This window comes from Oncorhynchus gorbuscha, linkage group LG17 (assembly GCF_021184085.1).
Source record: "Oncorhynchus gorbuscha isolate QuinsamMale2020 ecotype Even-year linkage group LG17, OgorEven_v1.0, whole genome shotgun sequence".
In the NCBI taxonomy this organism is placed as follows: domain Eukaryota; kingdom Metazoa; phylum Chordata; class Actinopteri; order Salmoniformes; family Salmonidae; genus Oncorhynchus; species Oncorhynchus gorbuscha.
The window spans coordinates 12,076,631-12,093,946 of NC_060189.1; the positions used below are offsets into that span (position 1 = coordinate 12,076,631).

The 17,316-nt window shown below is 42.3% G+C and overlaps 1 protein-coding gene across 3 annotated transcripts in view; it reads left to right on the top strand.

Moving 5' to 3' along the window:
- The window catches only part of LOC124001118 (doublecortin domain-containing protein 2C-like), a 46,483-nt gene extending 34,818 nt beyond the window's left edge, over positions 1-11,665 (top strand). For all 3 annotated transcript variants that reach the window (XM_046307692.1, XM_046307690.1, XM_046307691.1), the window contains 2 exons: positions 10,018-10,072; positions 11,302-11,665. In XM_046307692.1, coding sequence (XP_046163648.1) covers positions 10,018-10,034 — 17 coding nt within the window. In that variant the 3' untranslated portion in view covers positions 10,035-10,072; positions 11,302-11,665. The remainder of the gene's footprint in view (positions 1-10,017; positions 10,073-11,301) is intronic.
- Positions 11,666-17,316: the final 5,651 nt, after the last annotated feature.

Genomic DNA, 17,316 nt, shown 5'->3' on the forward strand with positions numbered 1-17,316 from the left:
GTTAGTTAGATTACTTGATAACCAAGTAACCAAGTAATTGCATTGTCGGAACTAGAAGCACAAGCATTTCGCTACACTCGCATTAACATCTGCTAACCATGTGTATGTGACAAATAAAATTTGATTTGATTTGAACTCTAATAGTTTGCCTAATTTCAGTTTATGTGCCAAAATAGGCTAGTATTGTGCAGAGAATAATTTTATCATCTAAACCGCTGTGAAATATATTTTCCATAACCAAAAATGTTGTTGTTTCAGCTGTTTTGAAGCTGGTATACAAAAGTAAAAGACGCAAAAACAAAACTTAAGTACGGGAAGCATAGAAATAGCACACATAGAACATACACTACATGAGCAAAAGTATGTGGGCATGTGCTGATCGAAACATCTTCCAGAATCATGGGCGTTAATATGGAGTTGGTCCCCCCTTTTCTGCTATAACAGCCTCCACTCTTCTGGGAAGGCTTTCCACTAGATGTTTGAATGTTGCTGCAGGGACTTGATTCCATTCAGCCACAAGAGTATTAGTGAGGTCGGGCACTGATGTTGGGCGATTAGGCCTGGCTCACAGTCAGTATTCCAATTTATCCCAAAGGTGTTCGATGGGATTGATGTCAGGGCTCGTGCAGGCCAGTCAAGTTCTTCCACACAGATCTCGACAAACCATTTCTGTATGGAACTCGCTTTGTGCACGGGGGCATTGTCATACTGAAACAGGAAAGGGAATCTTTTATAATGTCATTGTATGCTGTAGCGTTAAGATTTCCCTTCACTTGAACTCAGAAGCATATACCGAACCAAGAAAAAAAAACACTAGACCATTATTTATCCTCCACCAATATTTACAGTTGGCACTATGCATTGGGGCAGGTAGCGTTTCCCTGGCATTCGCCAAACCCAGATTCGTCCGTCGGACTGCCAAATGGTGAAGCGTGATTCATCACACAAGAGAACGCATTTCCACTGCTCCAGAGTCCAATGGCGGCTAGCTTTACACCACGCTTGGCATTGCGCATGTTAATCTTAGACTTGTGTGCGGCTGCTCGGTCATGGAAACCTAACGGTATGGCAGAACGAGACCTAACGGTACCATAACAGAATGAGACCTAATGGTACCACGGCAGAACGAGACCTAACGGTACCATGACAGAACATGAAACTCTCCTATGTCGGAGGATGTGCCTCATTCCCAGTTCAAATAACTTTCTCTAATTGGCCACAAACCATAGGCTATAGGAGCAAGACCGTTCAGTGGTCCAGATGTGTTCCAGCATTTGCCGTCCCGTGAGAATTCCTTAAGTGGCTAAAGGGAGAGAGAAAGTACGGGTCCTTCGATGTGGTTATTTTCGGTCCCTGATCTGAGGTAGTACAGGTTGTCACGGGTACCAAGAACGTCACTACATCATGTGTTGCTAACAGCAGGCGCCCATCTCACTCACATGCAGCCGCGCTGTCAGCACACAAGGCAATTTACAGAAGCAATCTCATCCCCATTTATCTCAAATGTTTTCTTTATATTCACGTTTGTTTTATATTGACTGGACTGGAGGTCTGGCATGATGAGAGAGATGGGAATTTCAGCAAATTGATGGAAATTATGTCCTGTTAAGTTTGTCTCTCTGTTTGGAATGGAGATATTCTCGTTAGGGGTCCTTGGAATCGTGACTTCTCATCATTGGCATTGTGAACTCTAGACTCGTCCTTATTATACGTATGCACATTGCTGTTTATTGTCCTTATTTCTCAATGGGATGGAATGGCTCAGCTATAGGCCCGATATTCACAACATCAACCGATCTGTTCAGTAGCTCTATGCCACAACTACTTCAGAGCTGAAGTGCAGTGAAGGGTCATTTTTAAAATACAGGAAATACATGGGATCTACTGTAACAGTAAGGGAAATCCAACACTGCTTTGTATCAAAAACTATACGTCTGTCTGTGCAAATATTTGTCCTCAATGGGAATCTTTCAGTTGGTAGAAATGGGTTGTTCTTGAATTGCGGTAGCATTTGGGCATGCCATTTTGGGAAAAAATATACAGATTTTTCTCATTTTCTTTATTTAAATGTATTTGGGTACATCTTCCCACTCTACATCAACTAATATGGCATCTTGATGACTTTAAATAATGTTAACCATTATGATAACATTGTGCCACCAGTAGGTGTAACACGAATGATGGCAACACCTGAGAAATGTTTGGTTATTGAGGTTTTTCTTAAATGATGCTGAAATCATTAACCCTTTAAAAATGATTTATTAAATTTATATGATGAATAATTTTGCTCACAATGTAATTTCTGTTCATTTAAATGGACTAACACCAAGTTACACCAAATTGTCAATGGAATCCTCAAACGTATGACATACTAAAAGGGTGTAATTACCTAATCATTTCTTTAATATAGACTCCTTCCCCCTATTGTCACACCCTGGTCTGTTTCACCTGTCTTTGTGATTGTCTCCACCCTCCTCCAGGTGTCACCCATCTTCCCCATTATCCCCTGTGTATTTATACCTGTGTTGTCTGTTGCCAGTTTGTCAAGTCAACCTGCATTTTTGTTCTCAGCTCCTGCTTTTCCCAGTCTCTCTTTTTCTCGCCCTCCTGGTTTTGACCCTTGCCTGTCCTGACTCTGAGCCCGCCTGCCTGACCACTCTGCCTGCCCCTGACCCCAGGCCTAACAGCCAACCTGTACCTTTGCCCCACCTCTGGATTATTCATCTCTACCTACCCTGACCCTGAGCCTGCCTGCCGTCTGGTACCATTGCCACACCTCTTGTTTACTGAACCCTGCCTGCCTTGACCTGTCCCTGTTGGATTATTAAACCATTGATTATTCGACGTGTCTACATCTGGGTCTTACCTTGATACTTGATACCTATAACAGTTTGCCACCGGAGGGAATGCTTAAGGTCCTTGTATATCTTTGTAATGAGTCATTTTCAAGTCGGTAACACCAATGACAAAACCGAGGGACAGACATACTAGTAAATAAATAGAAAATATAGCCTTCTTTGTTAAGTGTTGGTCCCATGTTTAATGAGCTGAAATAAAAGATCCCTGAAATGTTCCATATGCACAAAAATCGTATTTCTCTCAGATTTTATGCGCACATTTGTTTACCCAGTGCCCTTCTCCAACTTGCTACAACGGAGGAGAGAACAGTGGAGACAGGAGAGACCAACTTTCAAGGAATACGCCTTTGCCCTCATCCGTCTGATGCATTCCACCCGTATGGTCCATCCCATGGACACAATGCTTAATGACAGGGTGGCGGATTGTGTTCCCTGATATGCATACACCAACTGATTGACAGAGAGCGCCGGGCCCTCTCTATGCACTTATCTTCTCAACACACTGGAACATCCAGCTACTCCTCTGCGCGTTATCAGAGAAGACCGTTGTCCCGGGAAACATCCTCGCATCTGCTGCACCAGTGCTGTCCCCTTAATGTACCCCAAGTAACCGAGCAGTTTGTGTCACTTTATGCCTTGCTCTCCAAACCACCTAATGTGACAGTCAGTGCATTCGTAAAGTATTCAGACCCCTTGACTTATTCCACGTTATGTTACAGCCTTATTCTAAAATTGATCATTTCATTTCCCCCCTCATCAATCTACACTTAATACCCCATAATGACAAAGCAAAAACTTTTAAAAAAGGGTTAAAAGGGTTTTGTAAAAATAACTGAAACATCACATTTACATAAGTATTCAGACCCTTTACTCAGTAATTTGTTGAAGCACCTTTTGCAGCGATTACAGCCTTGAGTCTTCTTGTGTATGACACTACAAGCTTGGCACAGGGGAGTTTCTCTCATTCTTCTCTGCAGATCCTCTCAAGCTTTGTCAGGTTGGATGGAGAGAGTCGTTGCACAGCTATTTTTACATCTCTAGGAGATATTTGATCGGGTTCAAGTCCCGGGCTCTGGCTGGGCCACTCAAGGACATTCAGAGTCTTGGCTGTGTGCTTAGGGTCGATGTCCTGTTGGAAAGTGAACCTTCGCCCCAGTCTGAGGTCTTGAGCACTCTAGAGCAGGTTTTCATCAAGGATCTCTCTGTACTTTGCTCCGTTCATCTTTCTTTGAAAAACATCCTCACAGCATGTTGCTGCCACCACCATGCTTCACCGTAGGAATGGTACCATGTTTCCTCCAGATGTGACGTTTGGCATTCAGGCCAAAGAGTTCAATCTTGGTTTCATTAGACCAGAGAATCTTGTTTCTCATGGTCTGAGAGTCTTTAGGTGCCTTTTGGCAAACTCCAAGCGGACTGTCATGTTCCTTTTACTGAGGAGTGGCTTCCGTTTGGCCACTCTACCATAAAGACCTGATTGCTGGAGTGCTGCAGTGTTGGTTCTCCCATCTCCACGAGGGACTTTTGTGCTCTGTCAGAGTGACCATCGGGTTCTTGGTCACCTCCTTGACCAAGGCCCTTCTCCCCCGATTACTCAGTTTGGCCGGGCTGCCAGCTCTAGAAAGAGTCTTGGTGGTTCTAAACTTCTTCCATTTAAGAATGATGGAGGCCACTGTGTTTTTGGGGCCCTTCAATGATGCAGAAATGGTTTGGTACCCTTCACAAGATCTGTGCCTCAACGCAATCCTGTCTCTGTGGTTTTTGAGTTGGCTTGGTTTTTGCTCTGACATGCACTGTCAACTGTAGGGCCTTATATAAACAGGGGTGTGCCAAATCATGCCCAAATAAATTGAATTGACGACAGTTAGACTCCAATGAAGTTGTAGAAACATCTCAAGGATGATCAATGGAAACAGGATGCACCTGAGCTCAGAGCAAAGGGTCTGAATACTTATGTAAATAAGGTGTTACTGTTTTTATTTTTAATACATTACAATGTTTTCGCTTTCTCATTATTGGGTATTGTGTGTAGATTGATGAGAAAAATGTATTTAATCAATTTTATAGTAAGGCTTTTTAATGTAACAAAATATGGAAAAAGTCAAGGGGTCTGAATACTTTCCAAATGCACTGTATGTGTTGTGTTAAGCACTGATTTGTATTTATTTAACCTTTATTTAACTAGGCAAGTCATAGTATCCACGATTAGTGTCATCGATTGGACATTATATTGTGATTTTACTTTGTGATTTGATGGTTCTATTTCCGTATTTTGAGATGCTACTCGTTGAGTTAAACGTCAGACTCAGCAGGGAACAAGTGTTTGTTCTTTAAAAAACATAACCCTATTTAAATAGTTAATGGGTAGGCTACATGTTGATTATTTGTGTGTTTTTCAGGAGTTTTTCTTTTTAAAGAGATCAAGGGAAATGTTTTCCAGTTTACTCCATATTGGCTTAAATTCAGGTTTTTCCGCTTCCCTCTAGAAAATCAGCTTTTATTAATTACTAGTAACTACATTATTTCTGTTGTCATTTGTCATTATTGTGTATTTTTTTACTTTACTTGTATTTGTAACGGATGTCGTCTGGAGATAGAGAGGAGGACCAAGGTGCAGGGTGGTAAGTGTTCATAAGTTTCATTTAAGAAAGCACTGAACACTGAATCAATACAAAAATAACAAAATGAATGAACGAAACAGTCCTGTCTGGTGACATACACACGTAACACAAAGACAGAAAATAAACACCCACAAAACCCAGGTGGAAAAAGGCTACCTAAGTATGATTCTCAATCAGAGACAACTAATGACACCTGCCTCTGATTGAGAACCATACTAGGCCGAACACAAAAACCAACATAGAAAAACAAACAGACTGCCCACCCCAACTCACACCCTGACCATACAAAAACAAAGACAAAACAAAGGAACTAAGGTCAGAACATGACAGTATTGCTGTGTTATAATGTTGTATAATAATGTTGCATAATCACCTACCCCTGTAAAAACCATGGAAATTAAAAACAAAAAGTGAGAAGTATGCTCATGCTCTACCAAGTTTTTCCAGCACACAGCTCTGACCTATTACAGTAGCTATGTTGGACTATTACAACAATGTGTATGCAGTTTGCTTAGTATTCAAGCAGCCTAATTCATACGCTTCAGTGGAATAATGAACTACATTGTCCTGCTATTAAAATAATGTGTATACTGTATATATCAGGCTGTATGTATTTTTGCTGGGTAAATAAGTTATTGTAGCCTCACCATCTTTATTGCAAAAATAAATACAAGTACACACACCTGTAAGCTACATATGAATTTAACAGAGTTAATAAACTGCCCATTGATCAGCACAGCAATTGATAAAACAGGAACATGTTTACAGACCAAGTGTTTCTGAGCTTATGTAAATATTACATGGTTGAGCTAACGGTAACAGAAATCAGGAAAGCAGACAGGCTCTATATACCTCTATATAAGAGTGACTGTGTCCAACCCACCATCACCTTGTGTTATGTTGGGCACCTACTGACCCCAAAAATATCAAATATACTGACATGTATTGCTAAATCAAAAGGTTTAAGGAAATAAAGGCAGGCACTACAAAAACTACAATAATAAAAAAACATGATGGCCTAAGTATAAGTAGGAAGGTGAAGCTTTGTTTCATATAGTGGGGCAAACAAGTATTTAGTCAGCCACCAATTGTGCAAGTTCTCCCACTTAAAAAGATGTAATTTTCATCATAGGTACATTTCAACTATGACAGAAAAAATATCCAGAAAATCACATTGTAGGATTTTTCATGAATTTATTTGCAAATTATGGTGGAAAATAAGTATTTGGTCAATAACAAAAGTTTATCTCAATACTTTGTTATATACCCTTTGTTGGCAATGACAGAGGTCAAACGTTTTCTGTAAGTCTTCACAAGGTTTTCACACACTGTTGCTGGTATTTTGGCCCATTCCTCCATGCACATCTCTTCTAGAGCAGTGATGTTTTGGGGCTGTTGCTGGGCAACACAGACTTTCAACTCCCTCCAAAGATTTTCTATGGGGTTGAGATCTGGAGACTGGCTAGGCCACTCCAGGACCTTGAAATGCTTCTTACGAAGCCACTCCTTCGTTGCCCTTGCGGTGTGTTTGGGATCATTGTCATGCTGAAAGACCTAGCCACGTTTCATATTCAATGCCCTTGCTGATGGAAGGAGGTTTTCACTCAAAATCTCACGATACATGGCCCCATTCATTCTTTCCTTTACATGGATCAGTCGTCCTGGTCCCTTTGCAGAAAAACAGCCCCAAAGCATGATGTTTCCACCCCCATGCTTCACAGTAGGTATGGTGTTCTTTGGATGCAACTCAGCATTCTTTGTCCTCCAAACACGACAAGTTAAGTTTTTACCAAAAAGTTATATTTTGGACATGTACTGGCTTAAGCAGGGGGACATGTACTGGCTTAAGCAGGGGGACACGTCTGGCACTGCAGGATTTGAGTCCCTGGTGGCGTAGTGTGTTACTGATGGTAGGCTTTGTTACTTTGGTCCCAGCTCTCTGCAGGTCATTCACTAGGTCCCCCTGTGTGGTTCTGGGATTTTTGCTCACCGTTCTTGTGATCGGAACTGTAGCTCAGTTGGTAGAGCATGGCGCTTGTAACGCCAGGGTAGTGGGTTCGATCCCCGGGACCACCCATATGTAGAATGTATGCACACATGACTGTAAGTCGCTTTGGATAAAAGCGTCTGCTAAATGGCATATATTATATTATTATTATGATCATTTTGACCCCACTGGGTGAGATCTTGCGTGGAGCCCCAGATTGAGGGAGATTATCAGTGGTCTTGTACGTCTTCCATTTCCTAATAATTGCTCCCACAGTTGATTTCTTCAAACCAAGCTGCTTACCTATTGCAGATTCAGTCTTCCCAGCCTGGTGCAGGTCTACAATTTTGTTTCTGGTGTCCTTTGACAGCTCTTTGGTCTTGGCCATATTGGAGTTTGGAGTGTGACTGTTTGAGGATGTGGACAGGTGTCTTTTATACTGATAACAAGTTCAAACAGGTGCCATTAATACAGGTAACGAGTGGAGGACAGAGGAGCCTCTTAAAGAAGAAGTTACAGGTCTGTGAGAGCCAGAAATCTTGCTTGTTTGTAGGTGACCAAATACTTATTTTCCACCATAATTTGCAAATGAATTCATTAAAAATCCTACAATGTGATTTTCTGGATTTTTTTTCAAATTTTGTCTGTCATAGTTGAAGTGTACCTATGATGAAAATTACAGGCCTCATCTTTTTAAGTGGGAGAACTTGCACAATTCGTGTCTTTATTGCCCTACTGTAATAAAAAAAATATATATTGAAAAAGGTAGCGGAATGAGATTGGTATGGTGCGTGAAGAATATATGCGGTAGAAATCACATTTTTGTGGGTGCACTTCCTCTAAGAGTATGATTTAGGCTGTTTGAGAATGTTTGACTCCTAAGCAACCTGCATACCCATTGTTTTAAGTAATAGACCAGCATAGCTACTGTAGTAGGTCAAAGCTGTGTGCTGGAAAACTTTAAGTATTAGCGGATTTGGCATTGGGTTGTTCACGTGAATTTCCTTTCTTTTTTGGCTTCAGTCAAATAGCTACTTCTTCTCACTTAAAACATTGTTTATTTTGTATTTTTTTAAATTATTATTACATTATTTTGTTCCATTTCTAATATAAAAAATAATATATAGATATCTCTAAATGCCTAAAACATGTCTTTACACATCACTACAGGGACAAGCCAATTTGCTTACCCCAAGTACTTTAAACAATGCATAAGCATACAATTTTGCAGTTTAAAGGACTTACATTATGTTTATCAATATAAGCCAAAACATGTACGAGGTGTAACTCTGTACCGGCACCCCCCTTGTATATATTGTTATTTTTTTGCTGATGCTATTTAATTACTTGTTACTTTTATCTCATATTCTTATCCGTATTTTTTTTAAACTGCACTGTTGTTTAGAGGCTCGTAAGTAAGCATTTCACTGTATGTCACGCCCTGACCTTAGTTATCTTTGTTTCCTTTATTATTTTGGTTAGGTCAGGATGTGACAAGGTGGTTTGTTTAGTCTTTGTATTGTCTAGGTTTTTTTTGTATGTCTAGGGGTTTATATGTCTATGGTTGCCTAGATTGGTTCTCAATCAGAGGCAGCTGATTGTCTCTGATTGGGGACCATATTTAGGTAGCCATATTCCTTTGGTATTTTGTGGGTTGTTGTTCTATGTTTAGTTACCTGTCTGCACTAGCCATATAGCTTCACATTTTGTTCAGTGTTCGTTCTTTTATTAAAAGAGTTATGTATGCTTACCACGCTGCGCCTTGGTCTCCTCTATACGATGACCGTGACACTATAAGGTCTACACCTGTTGTATTCGGCGCATGTGACTAATAAGATTTGATTTGAACTATTTGTAATTTTAAAGTGTTTTTCATGGTTTCAAAGTCAAGGGACGCAAGTCCGCCGCAATTAAAGAATAACCCAAATAGGAAACCTTATTCAGTTCAGCAAATGTAAATATACCTTCAAAGTGCTCTTTCTTATTTGCTTCCGGGTTGGATTAGGTATATGGCCTCTATACTAGTGCATTCTGTCCTGGGTTTCTGTGTGTAACAGTAGACACTGCAGTGTTCATTTTGCTGGAGATTCTCCTTCAAAAGTTATTGGCAACATGAACAATGGTCTGTCTATGGATGGTGATTATTAGAGCTTCTGACAGAAGTTGTAAAGCATTGTGATTGATTGACGATATGAGATGTGTGCAGTCATGGTATATTGTCTCCCTTGCATGCACACACTACATGCAGTTGTGTGTCACATAAGTTATTCCACACAACCAAATGAATGTGTAGTAAATCATTTGTCTGGACCCGTGAGTAGTCTCGAATGACGACCTTTACGCCTATTTCACTTTTACTGGTATTTATGTAAATCACATCGGTATTGTTCTGTTGTTCAGGGTGTCATATTCATCGAAGGTCATGATGGTACTGTTTATTTGAGACAAAAACATGTAGTTTTTTACAGTATTACATTTTACAGTATAAAAACAGGTTTTCTGTTAATGCTCCAATGATTGTAACAGTCCTTTTCCCTTTATTTTTCTACAGAAAAAAGAAAAAAGTGACCAGTTTCCAGACCAAAATGCCATTTATTCAGTCAGAGGTAGGTTGTGTGCTTTATGTTGGCATTTTATATGTTATTAATTCCAGTCTGCATTACATTTACAGACATATTGTTGGTGCCATTCATATGTAAAATATCCAGCGAATATATCAAATTGTTGTGAAACCATTCCACAAAAGAGTTCATGTTATTTGTGACACACTGGTAATTGCATGTTCCATGGGTATTTGAGCACACAATCCATTTCACAACATGCCTTTTCATACTCATTCATCCAAGTTGAGTACTGGTCAGAGCAAATAATATCCCTATGGAATTGAATACTTCTTCCCATTCATCATATACATGGCATGAAAGGCCCTTCAAAGCAGCTCCACTAGCAGTATGTTTTCAACATGGAAAAATAAAAAGTTCCAAAGACCGTGTGTGGAGAATTTGCCATTGTGATGTGAGGAGGAGAGAGGGGATGTCTGCGTGTGACCTCAGCTACCATTGTGATGTGAGGAGGAGAGAGGGGATGTCTGCGTGTGACCTCAGCTACCATTGTGATGTGAGGAGGAGCGAGGGGATGTCTGCGTGTGACCTCAGCTACCATTGTGATGTGAGGAGGAGAGAGGGGATGTCTGCGTGTGACCTCAGCTACCATTGTGATGTGAGGAGGAGAGAGGGGATGTCTGTGTGTGACCTCAGCTACCATTGTGATGACGGGTCCCTGTGAAGTGCACCACTGGCCAGTTACACGTTAACCTAGATTGCCAGTTTGCTCTGTTCGCGGTCCGCTTTGAACCGCATCTCAAGATGAAAACCAACCTTGTCCAGTGTGTCCATCCATTGTGTCTACTGTTATAGCTCTTTATTGCAAAAGAGCTGGCCTTCGTTCCCGCAGGAGGCTTTTTGCCTTTTGATAGGCCGTCATTGTAAATAAGAATATGTTCTTAACTGACTTGCCTAGTTAAATAAAGATTCAATAACATAAAAATCTATAAATAAATGGTCTCCAGGTGCCATCAAGGGCCTTCAAGAATTTAGCTACCATGCTGCGATGAGCATTATGTATAATGTATCATACAACGAATCTCTGACGTCAGCCCCATCTCTGTTCCTTCATTTTAATTGAATGCCATTTTATTTATTTTCTCCTGTTGACAGACTGTGGTAAACCTATTGTAACAACGTATGGCTTGGTTGTGTTTTTGGATGCACTTTGATGTGGGCAGATCCTGTTGTTCTGACTGTATCAGTTCTCTGTTTTCTCTTGCCCCATACAGAATTCTAAGAGCCAGAATCAGAGAGTCCTGTAGTAACAGGAGCGGTCGAGGACAGCGTACCCCTTACGAGACCCCCACGTACGGGATTAAAAAGTGTTTTAAACCAAATAAAAATGTTTGTGTCTTGACAGCCCCACCGTGGATATATAAGGCCTCTTATTCCACGGACTGTATTGCATAATTATGTATGGTCTATGAATATTGCATGACGCCTCACACTGAGCGCATGGTAAAATGCCTAATTGCAGAGTTTAATTATTAAGAAGCAAAGGTCCTTGGCGGGTTACACAGAAGCACTTTTGATCAATTATTTTTGGTGTTTTTTCTGATGAATTATTTTTGGGCTGGTGCCTCAGCAGGCCTAGTGGACAGTGTAACCGCTCTTGAGAGAGACTTAGCCTCCTGTGGAGAGGAATTACTATGCTGATTAAAATCCGGTGGAATCAACTAAAAACGAATGATATTGAAGTGGTCGAGGGGATCAAGCAAATTTCATTCCTCTCAGTCAAGGCTAGTAAAATGCAGAGGCACCTTGGTGGGGAGAATAAGAGCTGCTGGTATTGACCCTCAGGGCACTGGTTTAATTTGTCCATGTAACATGAGAGAGAGATAGAAACAGTGGTGTTTGCCTGAGTGCCGAGTAACCTACACTGAGTGCACAAAACATTAAGAACACCTTCCTAATATTGAGTAGCACTCCCCCTTTTGCCCTCAGAACAGCCTCAATTTGTCGGGGCACATGGACTCTACAAGGTGTCGAAATCGTTCCACAGGCATGCTGGCCCATGTTGACTCCAGTGCTTCCCACAGTTGGGTCAAGTTGGCTGGATGTCCTTTGGTTGGTGGACCATTCTTGACACTCCTGGCACCTACTACCATACCCCGTTCAAAGGCACTTAAATCTTTTGTCTTGGCAGTTCACCCTCTGAATGGCACATATACATAATCCATGTCTCAAGGCTTAAACAAAAATGTTCAATATGTTTCCTCCCCTTCATCTACACTGACTGATGGTGGATGTAATTAGTGACATCAAGGGATCATAGACTGACCAGGTGAATCCAGGTGAATGCTATGTCATGGAGTGAGCAGGTGTTCAGAATATTTTGTACACCCCTGTGTATGTTGTAAATATAATGTATTTCCTGACATTGTCCTGAGCAATACTTAGCAATCAAGGACAGAGAAAGGAAACCAACTTAGAGCAGTTTTCCAACACCAATGTGGAAAAAGCTATAGATTATATCTACACATCAAATGAAGACTCCTGTGGTAATTTTGTATTTTGTACTGACTTACACTTTCGCGCCCCAAATGAATAACGTACTGTGCATGGGTTGTTCTATTCCTTATGTCCGCAGTGGTTGGAGGTAAGGCATTACTTCTTTTCAAGTCTTTTCACTTTTTTGTGAGCTGGAAGAGCCCATCTAAAGTCCCATTTGAGCATCCATTAGCCTTTTCACTCTGTCATCAAATACAAAATAAATAGAAGCCACATTGAACTATAATGGAGGTCAAATTTGAGACAACAGCTGTTTTGAGAGCCCCTTTTTTCACAGTTAGCTCATGTTGCAACTTTAAAGCATATCTCCTATGACTATAAAATAAGAATCATGTTGACAGCTGACCCGTAATACTCAGTGCCACACAGTCTATCCACAACAAGCTACGGCACTGTGAACACTACAATAGCTTCAAACTCTGAGTAATGGATCAAAGAGCTCCTGCAAAATTCATTGCAGTCTCGCACTCCAGTCAAGCTTCTTTTTGCAAGACCAGCACAAATAAATGAATAATTGATCAGGATCAATGGGAGGATTACTTTGAGTGTCAAGCAGTGTGTGGTGTGGTTACTCTCCTATACCCTGTCTGTCAATGACTTGTCAGTCTTCTTATAGTCTGCAAGGTACCTAGACATGCTACCTACTGTACCTAGACATGCTACCTACTGTACCTAGACATGCTACCTAATGTACCTAGACATGCTACCTACTGTACCTAGACATGCTACCTACTGTACCTAGACATGCTACCTACTGTACCTAGACATGCTACCTACTGTACCTAGACATGCTACCTACTGTACCTAGACATGCTACCTACTGTACCTAGACATGCTACCTACTGTACCTAGACATGCTACCTACAGTACCTAGACATGCTACCTACTGTACCTAGACATGCTACCTACTGTGACTAGACATGCTACCTACTGTAGCTATCCACTTCCTTTGTGTGTCTTTGGACAACCAACTATTCTGTGACAGGGCTCAAGGCCTTGTTTGAGTTGATCCAGTGAGTCAAGGAACTGCTCCGTAGGGAACAGTTTGAAGACATCCTGACAGAATGTTTGGTTGTTCAAGTTTGAACTGAAAGGGATTTTGGAGCAGGATAACAAGAAATAGAATCGTGACAAAAAACTAAGGGCAACACATTCGTTAGAGTCAACATCTAACCAAGGCATTTACTTAAACAGATCACTGGGTGACTGATTCACTCAGTTTACTCATCAATACATGGCCGCCCGCGGGAAAATATTTTGGATTGGTCGCACTTTCGTCGAGTTCTTTTCTCCGCTCATACAGGAGTAATAAAGGCCTAGTTCTCTCATTTTGTGGGTTGTTTGGTGTATATATAGTTAAGCAACGAGGCACGAGGTGGTGTGGTATATCGCCAATATACCACGGCTAAGGGCTGTTCTTAGGCACGACAATCAAATCAAGTTTTATTGGTTACATACACATGGTTAGCAGATGTTAATGCGAGTGTAGTGAAATGCTTGTATTTCTAGTTGACAGTGCAGTAATATCTAACAAGTAATCTAACAATTCCCCAACTACCTAATGCGGAGTGCCTGGGTACAGCCCTTAGCTGTGCTATATTGGCCATATATCAAACTCCCGAGGTGCCTTATTGCTGTTATAAACGGGTTCCAACAGAATTAGAGCAGTATAAATAACTGTTTTGACATACCCGTGTAATGAATACTCAGGGAGAAAAAGTTATACATTCACGCTCAGAGCACGGCAGGTGTTTAATTCACCTTCACAGAAGGCCGGAATCATGGTCGCAGGCAATGTTCATACACAGGTAGGCAAACAGACAGGTGACCCAAAACTAGGACTGAAGGCTACAACGGGTTCTCACGAACGAGCTAGGATAAGGCTTAGTAGAATCAGCATTTACGGCTGGAACCACCCAGTTTATAATTACGTATATATAAATATGTTTATTTATTTATTTATAATTTATTTAATTGTCAGCACCCCTATTTCCCGCAGCTATGCATCAATATCCTACTCTCTCTGGCTTCAGTCAATGCGTAGGTCCACTAACTAGCAGCAGTGACATTTTAGAAAGCAACAAAGGATAAACCAGTATCAAGATTGAAAAAAATGATGGATCAAGATATAGTTGTAGTACTTGCGTGCATGGATGGGGAGTAAATGATTACATTTAATCAATTACACACAAAAAATATAACTGGAATCAGTTACGTTACCAGCATTGAAAAAAAGCACAAGTTTAAGTTTTCCACCTGAACGAGTCTTCTTCTAATACCTCTTAAGGGGAAAGTAATCATAAATCAATCAGATTACTTTACTGAGTTTGGGTAATCCAAAAATGACCTTACTGATTACAATTTTGGACAAGTAACTAGTAACTGTAAGGGATTACATTTAGAAAGAAACCTGCAGTGTGTGAGTGCACGCGTGTGTGTTTGTGACACGCGCATGCGTTTTACAGTAGCTCTCTGAAGGGCTTAAAGTGGTCCTCCTAGCAGGCACTCTTACAGTCTTACAGTAGCTCTCTGAAGGGCCTAAAGTGGTCCTCCTAGCAGGCACTCTTACAGTCTTACAGTAGCTCTCTGAAGGGCCTAAAGTGGTCCTGCTAGCAGGCACTCTTACAGTCTTACAGTGGCTCTCTGAAGGGCCTAAAGTGGTCCTCTTAGCAGGCGGTCTTACAGTAGCTCTCAGAAGGGCCTTTAGTGGTCCTCCTAGCAGGCACTCTTACAGTCTTACAGTGGCTCTCTGAAGGGCCTAAAGTGGTCCTCCTAGCATGCGGTCTTACAGTAGTTCTCTGAAGGGCTTAAAGTGGTCCTCCTAGCGTGCAGTCTTACAGTCTTACAGTGGCTCTCTGAAGGGCCTAAAGTGGTCCTCCTAGCAGGCACTCTTACAGTCTTACAGTAGCTCTCTGAAGGGCCTAAAGTGGTCCTCCTAGCAGGCACTCTTACAGTCTTACAGTGGCTCTCTGAAGGGCCTAAAGTGGTCCTCCTAGCATGCGTTCTTACAGTAGCTCTCAGAAGGGCCTTTAGTGGTCCTCCTAGCAGGCACTCTTACAGTCTTACAGTGGCTCTCTGAAGGGCCTAAAGTTGTCCTCCTAGCATGCGGTCTTACAGTAGCTCTCTGAAGGGCTTAAAGTGGTCCTCCTAGCGTGCAGTCTTACAGTCTTATAGTGGCTCTCTGAAGGGCCTAAAGTGGTCCTCCTAGCATGCGGTCTTACAGTAGCTCTCTGAAGGGCCTAACGTGGTCCTCCTAGCATGCGGTCTTACAGTAGCTCTCTGAAGGGCTTAAAGTGGTCCTCCTAGCGTGCAGTCTTACAGTCTTACAGTGGCTCTCTGAAGGGCCTAAAGTGGTCCTCCTAGCATGCAGTCTTACAGTAGCTCTCTGAAGGGCCTAACGTGGTCCTCCTAGCATGCGGTCTTACCGTAGCTCTCTGAAGGGCCTAACGTGTTCCTCCTAGCATGTGGTCTTACAGTCTTACAGTAGCTCTCTGAAGGGCCTAACGTGGTCCTCCTAGCATGCGGTCTTACAGTAGCTCTCTGAAGGGCTTAAAGTGGTCCTCCTAGCGTGCAGTCTTACAGTCTTACAGTGGCTCTCTGAAGGGCCTAAAGTGGTCCTCCTAGCATGCGGTCTTACAGTCTTACAGTGGCTCTCTGAAGGGCCTAATGTGGTCCTCCTAGCATGTGGTCTTACAGTCTTACAGTCTTACAGTAGCTCTCTGAAGGGCCTAAAGTGGTCCTCCTAGCAGGCACTCTTACAGTCTTACAGTAGCTCTCTGAAGGGCCTAAAGTGGTCCTCCTAGCAGGCGGTCTTACAGTAGCTCTCTGAAGGGCCTAAAGTGGTCCTCCTAGCTTGCGTTCTTAGTCTTACAGTAGCTCTCTGAAGGGCCTAATGTGGTCCTCCTAGCATGTGGTCTTACAGTCTTACAGTGGCTCTCTGAAGGGCCTAACGTGGTCCTCCTAGCATGTGGTCTTACAGTCTTACAGTAGCTCTCTGAAGGGCTTAAAGTGGTCCTCCTAGCAGGCACTCTTACAGTCTTACAGTAGCTCTCTGAAGGGCCTAAAGTGGTCCTCCTAGCAGGCGGTCTTACAGTAGCTCTCTGAAGGGCCTAAAGTGGTCCTCCTAGCATGCGGTCTTACAGTAGCTCTCTGAAGGGCCTAAAGTGGTCCTCCTAGCATGCGGTCTTACAGTAGCTCTCTGAAGGGCCTAAAGTGGTCCTCCTAGCAGGCGGTCTTACAGTAGCTCTCTGAAGGGCCTAAAGTGGTCCTCCTAGCAGGCGATCGTACAGTCTTACAGTAGCTCTCTGAAGGGCCTAAAGTGGTCCTCCTAGCAGGCGGTCTTACAGTAGCTCTCTGAAGGGCCTAAAGTGGTCCTCCTAGCATGCGGTCTTACAGTAGTTCTCTGAAGGGCCTAAAGTGGTCCTCCTAGCATGCGGTCTTACAGTAGCTCTCTGAAGGGCCTAAAGTGGTCCTCCTAGCAGGCGGTCTTACAGTAGCTCTCTGAAGGGCCTAAAGTGGTCCTCCTAGCAGGCGGTCGTACGGTCTTACAGTAGCTCTCTGAAGGGCCTAACGTGGTCCTCCTAGCATGTGGTCTTACAGTCTTAGTGGCTCTCAGAAGGGCCTAAAGTGGTCCTCCTAGCAGGCGGTCGTACGGTCTTTCAGTAGCACTCTGAAGGGCCTAAAGTGGTCCTCCTAGCAGGCGATCGTACAGTCTTACAGTAGCTCTCTGAAGG